The 9720-nt window shown below is 52.6% G+C and overlaps 1 protein-coding gene across 2 annotated transcripts in view; it reads left to right on the top strand.

Annotated features, from left to right (window-relative positions):
- Window positions 1–9720, top strand: part of LOC104546828 (sarcoplasmic/endoplasmic reticulum calcium ATPase 3) — a 27557-nt gene that overhangs the window by 6799 nt on the left and 11038 nt on the right. For both annotated transcript variants that reach the window (XM_010192322.1, XM_010192323.1), the window contains exons 5-8: window positions 4011–4099; window positions 6622–6724; window positions 6950–7081; window positions 9195–9320. In XM_010192322.1, the coding sequence (XP_010190624.1) occupies window positions 4011–4099; window positions 6622–6724; window positions 6950–7081; window positions 9195–9320 (450 nt within the window). The remainder of the gene's footprint in view (window positions 1–4010; window positions 4100–6621; window positions 6725–6949; window positions 7082–9194; window positions 9321–9720) is intronic.

Raw genomic sequence — 9720 nt, 5'->3', positions numbered from 1 at the left:
ACTGATTAAAGCAGCAGTGCACTCAGGTGGCCATGGCGGCCAACAGCATCCTGGCCTGTATCAGCCATGGTGGGGCCAGCAGGGCCAGGGCAGGGATCTTTCCCCTGTGCTGGGCACTGGTGAGGCTGCATTTCCAATCCTGTGTTCAGCCCCTCACTCCAAGAAGGACGTAGAGGAGCTGGAGCGTGTCCAGAGAAGCAATGAAGCTGGTGAGTGGTCTGGAGCACAAAAATGATGGGGAGCGGCTGAGGGAATTTGGGGGATTCAGCCTGGAGAAGTGGAGGCTGATGGGAGACCATATTGTCCTCTACAGCTCCCTGAAAGGAAGGGGTAGCAAGGGGGAGGTCAGTCTCTTCTCCTGAGTAATTAGCAATGGGACAAGAGAAAATGGCCTCAAGTTGTACCAGGGAGGTTTAGATTGGAGATTAGGAAACAGTGATCAGGCACTGGAACCCAGGTTGCCCAGGGAGGTGGTGGAGTCACTGTGCCTGGAGATGTTAAAAAAACATGGAGATGTGGCACTTGAGGCCATGGTTCAGTGACCATGGTGGTGTTGGGTTGGCCATTGGACTTGATGATTTTGGAGGTCTTTTCCAACCTTAATGATTCTGTGATTAAAGCTGTGGTTTGTGTCACTCACCTTCTGGTCAGACCACCGTCTCACTCGCCCACCAGGGACAGCCTTCTCCCAGCCATCAAACAACTACGTGGATGGGAGCAATGAGAGTCTGGCAGGGGAAGAAAGGAGCGGTGAGGCATTGCAGCTCTGCTCTTGCACATTTAAATCAGTCTCCTAAAAGTTGCAGCACCCTTTTATGCACCATAACTTAATTTTCCAGGAGCAGAGATGCGAGTGTGGCCATGCGGGCTGCGGGCTGCTGCTGCTGGAGGGGGAGATGTTGGTGCCCCATGTCTGGGAGCAGGAGGTGGCTGGTGACGTTTGGCTGTTTCCAAGGCTGGTGTTTTGCGGCACAGCAGCAGGAAGGGGCTTATTTTCAATAAACCTTGTAGCAGAGGCTGGATGTGCAAACTTCCATAGCCGGTGCAGCCGCCCAGGATCTGTGCGGGTCCTGTTTGCTTTTTAACCCCCAGGGCGCTGTGCCTTGGTGTGGCATTTCTGTCTGTCTAAACCAGTCGCTAATTAATGGGAGACCTCACTGGGGGTTCTCGGGGGCTGTGGATTAGCTGGGGCCGCTTCCAGCGCAGGACAGAAACAATGCTGCTCCATGGGCCGATGGGTGGGTGAGTGACCTCTCTCTGCCTTTTAGTGAGCAGTTCTTTTAAAGGTATTACAGAAAATGCAGAAATGTGAAGAGGTATCCTTCACATCTCTCTTCCCTGCAAGCTGGCAGCCAGATGCTCTGCGCTGCTCAGGGACAACGCATCTGCAAGTGCCCTTTGCTTTCTGAAAATAAAATGCCTGCTGGCAGCATGGGGCTGGGCGATACAGCACCAGGGCCAGGGGAGAGCCGCAGGCAGGAGGAGCAGGGTGCGCTCTTCAGAAGCACACAGTAGCGTTTTCCTTCATATCTCTGTCGCATTAAAACCCAACTCCCGGCATGGTGTTAGAAGGGTTAAGGGCTGGGGGGCGAGCAGGGGTAAGCCATGAGGGTGCTGGCTGGGTTCCCAGTGCTCACCATAACCGTGCTGGGGGTTGGGCAGTCCCTCTGAGCATCTCCCTTCAGCAGCCTCCCCAAACCACCCGGCTGAGCTGGGCACACAGCTTCACCACCACCTCCTATTGCTCCTGTTATTTTTATTATTTTTGGGATGGAAAGCTTACTTATCCTCTTTACGGATTAAGACGCAGCTATTTCTATTTCCTCCGGACTGTTTCCACTGCCTGCAAACCTGCCCCCTTTTCGGCCTGGCAATCTGCCGAGACATCACGCCAAAAAGCCACCTTTGCAATGGGCTGGCCGCCCCCTTGCTCTGCTGGTCATGCAAGCTGGGAGCAGGCAGGAAATGTGATATGACCTCTGGTTGCTGTGGGTTACGCGGCACCTTTTTTAAATAGGCATGGAAAAACAAAGAGCCTGGAGTGATTTTTTTTCTTTTCTTTTCCGTTTTTTAAAATAAGAATGTTGCTATTGTGAAAGTCGTAGCTGTGAGCGTTTGAAAACAAACAAGCCCATATCAGGCAAAACCAGTGGTGGCTCTGGGGTGGATGGCTTCAGATTTTTTAATAAATAAAGAGTCCAGTTGGCATTTCTGAGTGTGGGAGTCCATTTTCTGAAGAGACCAGGAGATTTTTGGCTCTCTGGAAGGCCGATGGTGTTAGACATCTCAAAAAGAGATGAAGGATGCTCACCCTTCGAAGGTCCCTTTTGGTGTTGCAGAAGCCTCCGCTTTAGGAACTTTCACCCACACTTGGCCCCCGTTCCTGGAGTCTGTCATCTTGAGGCGATTCAGTTGCTGAAGGAGATGTAATATGTTTTGGCTTTCTTTATAGAGGACCTTCATGTAATGGTGTTTGCTGCCTCTGCCAGAGGCGCTCTGTGTCTCGGCAGAGGGTCTGGGATGTCCTGAGTCTCTTCCGCAACCCTTGGGCTCGTGGTTTTCTTTGAAACCCTTCAGGGATGCTGAGGGGCCCCAAGGATGGGCTTTGGGAAGGGAGCTGAGGGCAACAGCTCTGCAAATGGGATCTCTGAAATGGCTGTGGGGCTGTGGTGAGGTTGCTTTGCATTTGGAAGCATTTACGTAGGAGATGCACGCTGTGAATCTCCTGCTGTGATTTGCCCAAACCTGTAAAATACGGAGGTGAGAAAACCCGCCGAGGTGTCCCAGTGCTAAACCTGCTGTAAACGTGCTTCCCCAGCCTTCGCCTTTTCTGCTTGGCTTGGCCCAAGGCTTGCACCAGGGGGTACCAGGCTGTGCCAGGAGGTCTTGTACCTGCGGCTGCACTGGTGGGGTGTCCTTGTGTTATTAATAATAATTATTAATAGCAGTAAATTAAGCTCTGTTAGTTGCTGGAGGAATCGCAGAGGGGAGAGAAGTGGGTGGTACCCAGAGCCATTGCATCTCTGACACTGAGTGCTGCCTCCTGATTTCTCCAGCATCTGTTGCTTCCCTCTCCTGGGGAGCATCTCAAATAAGCAGAGAAAAATAAAAAGAGAAAAAAGAGTGATTTGAGACAGGGTGTGGGGAACAGTTGCCCCCGCATCCACTTTCTGGAGCCACCAAACAGGTCCATGGAGCTGAGGAGAACATCACTCCCCTGCGGCCGTCCTCCCTCCTGGCTGTTCTACGCAGGCAATCGTGGCCAGGGAAATGCATTCATCAAACCAATTTTATTTATTTGTTATGTTACTTTTTGTCTTCAGCGTGGGTCATTCATAACGATTAAGGAGAAGCGAGTGTCGCCAAACTGTCGCTCCGGCTGGGGTTAGGCACTGCTTTTGCTGCTGCTGGAGGTGCCCTAAAGGGTGGGCTGTGCATGGGGAGGTTTATTGTGTTTTAGGGGGTTGTTGCTCTCACTATAGCAGCAAGAGATAAACTGAGAGGAGTTTGAAAGGCAAAAATCAGTAAAATAGAGTGTGTGTCTCTTTTAAGTCTCTCTCGGGCTTTATTACTGAGCTGCTGGTGCCCAGAATTGAGCTGTGGTCCCAGTAACGTACCAGGTGAGCTAGGGGCTGAGGGCTGGCTGGAAAAGGTGGCAGAGGCAGCTGGTGGGACCCTGCCCTGTGGAGGCTTTCCAGGGCGGCCAGGGCAGGAGCAGAAGCCTGGACCCAGCTCCTTCTCTGCTCTGAAAAAAACACAGGCACCTTCTTAGGACCTGGTTCAGCATCGCTCCTCTCTGCTGGAAAAAAAGAGCTGGAGGAGGTGAACATGAAAAAGGCAAGGGACAGCTGGAAGGATTTGGGATGACGGGTGCCTGAGGAGGGGGCTGAGCCCAGTGCTAGTGGGTCCATCACTGGGATGGTACTGGCTGGAGAATCTCCCAGCTGAGCATGGTGGTTGTACCAAAAAATCACTGCCTAATGCTCTGTCTCTGACTTTCCCCCTTGCAGATGTTCATCATGGAGAAGGTGGAGGGCTCCCAGTGCAGCCTGCATGAGTTCAGCATCACTGGCTCCACCTATGCCCCCGAGGGACAGATGTGAGTGCAGGTCCCCCCTGCTTTGTGGGTGACTTGGGGTGGTCCTGGGCTGGCAGTGTGGTCGGGGGGAGGTGGGAGGGTTGAGCTCGTGGCTGCTCCTGGGTCCCCAGGCTCACCCCCACCTGAGTTTTCCATTTTGGTTCACAGCCATGCTCGACGCTGCCCATGGAAATACCTGCTGGGCACTGGTTTTTGGCCACATTGGGCAGCTGCCATTCACTTTTGGTGGGAGCCAGGACAAATTGTTTCACCGTCCTTTGTTGCCTGCTCGTACCCAACACGATGTAGGTCGCCCTGGTTCTGCCTGCTGCTCTCCCAGCAAAGGGGCTCCCACGTGCTCGGCTCTCCCTTTGTTAGCAAACCTGATAAAATGAGCCCACTTTTGAACCAGAGAGGGGGGCAAGTGTTGGAATAATAATAAATGAGGCTTTTCACAGTACATGCTCACTCTCTGAATTTCTGGAGCCTGCACATTTTTGGTATTGCCTGGTGACCGTCGCCCTCACCCCAAGCAGGATCCAGGCTTGGCAGCTTGTCCCACAGCCATGCCACCAGCGATGTGCAGAGGGATTTGCAAATGGATGCAAAACCCTGCAGGAAAGTGCTTCCCAAGCCCCACGTCCTCAGCAGGGCTGGCTGAGATGGCCGCTGTGCATCAGAACGTGTTTCAGGGCAGACGTGGCCTTTGCTGGGCTGAGCTGAGGGCAGAGATGGGAAGCCAGGGGTTTTTCCCCCTGCTGTGCTGTTACACACGTGGGGTTTTCTGCCATTGTGTGTGTTTATTGGAGGGAGGTGATACTCCCCAGCATGGGGCAGGTCTGGGAAGGAGGAAGACGAGGAGCTCAGCCGGTGGTTGAAGCCCTCTGCACTCCCCTTTGCTTTGCTGTGTGATCCTGGGCACGTTCTTCACCCTGGTCCCTTCTGCTCATCTGCGGAGTGACTGTAATTCATCCCAGCCTCAGACTTAATTTCTTGAATATTTATAGAGCTAATTTGATCCTTGGCTAAGAGTCTCCATGAAAAAGTGAGCTGGGCCATAAGCTGGTATCAACCAGTGCGTTTCATTAAAATGAGGACTGAGGGGCTGAACAACCTACCAACCTCTGAAGCCACAATGTCCCCTCTCCTCCGGGGACTGCTCACAGGGAGGCTCTGCGTTGGTCTGCAACAATTCCCATTGCTTCTGAGTTTTGCCTCAGCCCCGTGCTGGTATTGCACATAGGGGGGGATGTGGGAACTCACTTAGGTGTCACAGAGAGGAACTTCCCCGTTTCCCTGGGGCTGGTGAGACTGAAATGCTTGTTTCTCTTCCACCTGGCCTCAGCACAGGGGGTATTACGTGCCTGACTTTGGGTTTGCTCGTGTCCCTGCACAGCACCCATCCTTTGCCGATGTCTTTCCTGGTGTGCAAGTCTCACCCAGCTCCGAGCAGGGACAGCCAATGACTGGGACGTACCCCACCCATCCCTTCCCGGTTCTCCAGGGTCTCACCCCCCAGCATTTCCACCATCCCAAACATCCAAACCCAGCCCAGGTGCCTGCAGGCAGAATCCCTGGGCCGACGGCAGTAGCTCTCCCTGCCCACTCGCAGCCCAGCGCGGCTGCTTCCCCCTCAGCAAACGTATTTTTCAGATTTTCTTGGCCGCTCCCCGTTTTCCACTCCTGAGCTGTAGCAAGGGCTCCAACATGTTCTTTCCATCGGGAACCAGCAGTGGAATAAACTGATCCTAATAAATGCCTGACAAATTATTTTTCCAGCAGACAGATGACTGGCTGGATTTATACAGCTCTAACCTGCAGTTACCTCTCCTGGAGTCAGGATAATTTTTGTATTTCCCCTGAAAATCACCGCTGCCGTTTCTGCCACCAGGCAGCAGGCGAGGAGCAGCATCCAGCTTGACTGGGGTGCTTGGGGCTGCTCCTTTCCAGTGACTCTTCTGCTCCTTTACATAGCAAAGAGCTGCTATTTAGGAAGCAAAGGCCACAGTTTGCTGCTTGCTTGGAAACAGCCGCAACAATGCAGTTGTTAAGTTTGTCTGCTGCTTTTAAATGCTCCCTTGGGTGCCTGCTGGCTCGCCAGAGCATGAAGCAGCATCATGGGGAGGAGAAGAGATTTGCTGCCGGCCCTACAGCTCCTCTTTATCCCCAGCAACTGGAAACCCCTGGGGATGTGAACATTAACTTGAATTTCTTTGCCCTTTTCTTGTCCATCATCTTAATCATCAGCCTTTTGAGAGCCCCTGCTTTCAGGTCCAATGCTCCTTTGAGCTCCTCTGCATCCCCCTTTCTGCTGGGGCACTTACAAAGTTTATTTGCTTGCTGTGATATTTTTTTTGCAACTCATCCTGCCCCATTTGGTAAAGCACAAAATGAGATCCCAGGTGTTTATTGCCAAGCCTGGGGCTTTCACTGGGCTCTTTCTCCCTGTTTTGTGGAAACTTTTACAAGGGATGTATAGAAGTGAAGGATTATTTTAATGTGTAAGGTGGTGTAAGGCTTTGGGGGTTATTTTGTCCCTGCAGCCTGAAGGACGAGCAGCCAGTGCAGTGTGGGCACTACGACGGGCTGGTGGAGCTGGCCACCATCTGTGCCCTCTGTAACGACTCCTCGCTGGACTACAACGAGGTGCGGCGGGCACTGGGGTGGTGTAGAGGGCTGGTGGTGCTTTGCCCTGCGCTTTGGGGCAAAGCCAGTGGAGTTTTGTCCCTTGGGATCCCCTTCCCTGGCTTCAGCTCGTCCCAAGACTCTGGGATTCCCGGGATGATGCAGCGGGTGACAGCATCCTTGGTTGGAGCAGCAGGTAGAGGATGTGCTCTAAAGCTTAAGCTCTTTTCTGTTTCTGTCCTCTAGTCTAAAAAAGTCTACGAGAAGGTGGGGGAAGCCACTGAAACAGCCTTGACATGCCTGGTGGAGAAGATGAACGTCTTCAACACCGACACCAGCAAACTCTCCAAGGTGGAGCGAGCCAACGCCTGCAATTCGGTGAGTGGGAGGGAGCCCGTGAGCTCCAGTGGCAGGGGCTGAGAGGGCTTTGGGATGACTGTTATTTGAGCAATATCCACTTGGGATGATCTAAGGGACTGACCTGCCCCAGTAATGCAGTTTCCTGGCTTGCAGGAGCTGTTTTTGGAGCTGACCGTGCCATGGCCCTGGGGGGACTGATGCTGGGACCGTGGGGATGGACTTGGGTCCACATGGAGTTTTGGAGCAGTTGGTCCCTGAGCCTCAAACTCAGCCCAGTCCCTGCTCAGCCAGGAGAGCCCCCCTTGGTGATGGCCAGACACTCCAGCTGCAGATCAGGTCTGTGGTTTTGTAGCTCCACAGCAAATCTTTTGGTGTCTGGTTTGCCCTGAGCAGCCATCCTCCGTAGCATGGACCAAACCCAGAGCCATGCCTGCCTGAGCAAGACTTGGTCTTTGGAAACATCTATTTATGATGTGAAAATATGCCATGCTGGCTATTCCCACTTTATTTTATGTCTGGATTTACTCAATTTTGGTATCGTGTAGTTAGATCTTTCAATATCTGTGCTTACTCGAAGGAAGGGCCCTCTGCTCTAGCATTGCTTCCCCAGATAGGTCCAAGCAGGTTGTAATAAATCCCGTGTCTCCTTTCTGATCAGGGAGATGGAATTTCACAGCCCAGCAGCTGCTCCATTATCTGCCCCATTACATGTGCCCTCGGGCGCCCAGCTGGATTCTGTGTGGGCTGATGTCCCTCACTGCTGCTGCTCTCCTTACCTTGTGTTTGGGCAGCGACAAAAATCCCTTCCTTGGAGTTTCCTTGCAGCATTTCTTCTGAATTTTGCTCCCTGTGGCTCCGTGCTGTGAAGTCTTCGGAGGGATGTGGGATTACCACAGCATCTGGCTGCTCCCCCGTGTCCTTGCTGCTGCACTGAGGGTACAGTGCCTGGGGTGACAGCACTGTGTTTGTGGACACAAAACTTCCCACGTTAGTGTGGTCACTGCACTCATACCCTGCACTGGGTTTGGTCTTGGAGAGTCCCTTGGTTTGTTCAGTGCATCTGCAGATGGCGACCACAGCCGCTGGCAGCCCACATTTCACATGAGCACATCCCCTTTGCACATCTCTCCATCTTTGCTGCAGCAGGAGCATCCTTTTAACTTTGGACTTGTAGGGTTTTACACTGGAAAGGAGTTTTCTCTTTTGCCTTCTTCACTGATTTATTTATATTTAAAAGTCCTGTGCAAAAAGCTGTTTCTGTTGCCATCATAAGCAGCACCCTCCTGACAAGAAAAAAATAATCATATAAGCAGTTGAACCATGTGGAGCAGGGCTGGCATCATCATCTCTGCTGCCCTCTCTGGAAAATACTTTGAATCATCCCTAGATGCACTGCTAATTAAATTAAATTAGTTTTTCTGGGACAAGATGCATCCTCCCAGCAGCCGGACTCAGCCGCCATAATGCCAATGTGGCCACTCAAGAGAGGGATCGGTCTGAGGAGGACCGGCTGCTGTCTCACTGGGCGTTTGGCTCCTCAAATTATTAATTAGTAGCACTAGCAGAGCCTGGTTTGTGGTGGGGTTTTGGGGTGCAGAAGCCAGTCTGCAGGTACTGCCTGTGGGTCTGTGCACTGGGGCAGACCCTGCAAACCTGCAGATACCATTAAGTGAGAGTTACTGCCTGGCTGGCTGTCTTCAGGGTAATTAGCATGTCCTGAAATGAGCCTAATTAGTCTCAGCTCTGGAGATGCTTAATTTGATGGTAACTAATCTGGCCTCAGGAGATGCTGGTGCTCTTCGGCTACAGCAGCTGTTGTCATCCCATGTGGGGTCAGTAAAATAAAGGTCTGGCACATGCTTGTGCATGCTGTGAGCTGGGCAACAAGGCTGTCACTGGAAGTTTAAAATTCTCCCCAAAAATTGCATCAGGAAAGCTCCTGCTTTTTGCATTGTCCCATCCCTCCTGGCTCCTGTGTTTGCCTTTCTCCTCCCATCACTGGTGCTGTGCTGGCTCAGTGGGACTGTTAGCCAAGGTGGAGAGCGCCGGCTCCTGTGTCCCTGCCATGTCCCATTTCAGCTCTGTGGCTGTCCCCACCATGTCCCAACTCAGTCCTGTGCTGTCCCCACAGGTCATCAAGCAGCTGATGAGGAAGGAGTGCACCCTGGAGTTCTCCCGTGACCGCAAGTCCATGTCGGTGTACTGCGTGCCCACTGGCCCCGGCCACAACTCCACCGGCAGCAAGATGTTCGTTAAGGTAGGGCAGAAGGTCCTCAGCACCCTGCAGGACCCTCCTTCCCCATGCACATCCTGGCAGAATTTGGCCCGTAGTGCAGTGGGCAGGGATGCTTTGGGGTTTGTCTCCTCCCTTTGCTGTCTGGGAGTCCAGAATCCAGCAGGTAGGCTGGTGGGGTCTGGGAGGAGATGAGTCTTTGCAGTATTGATAGGGAAAAAAGGAGGTAAAATGATTTAGAGGGAGGAAAAGTCACTGAGTGTGCTGGTGCTGGGGCCAGGGGAGAGCTGCCCCTGTGCAAAACTTGGGGCAATTGCCTTTAGTAAAGTCTTGGACTCATCAGACACCAGTAATGCCCTAAGGGTCACGTCCAGCTTTCCACTGTAACCAGAAATAAAACAGTGTTTTAAGGGGCATTTTCTTC

Source organism: Mesitornis unicolor, unplaced genomic scaffold (genome assembly GCF_000695765.1).
Source record: "Mesitornis unicolor isolate BGI_N332 unplaced genomic scaffold, ASM69576v1 scaffold9299, whole genome shotgun sequence".
NCBI classification, from domain to species: Eukaryota; Metazoa; Chordata; class Aves; order Mesitornithiformes; family Mesitornithidae; genus Mesitornis; species Mesitornis unicolor.
The sequence above is the reverse complement of the archived record's forward strand: the minus strand, read 5'-3'. Positions and strand labels throughout refer to the sequence as shown.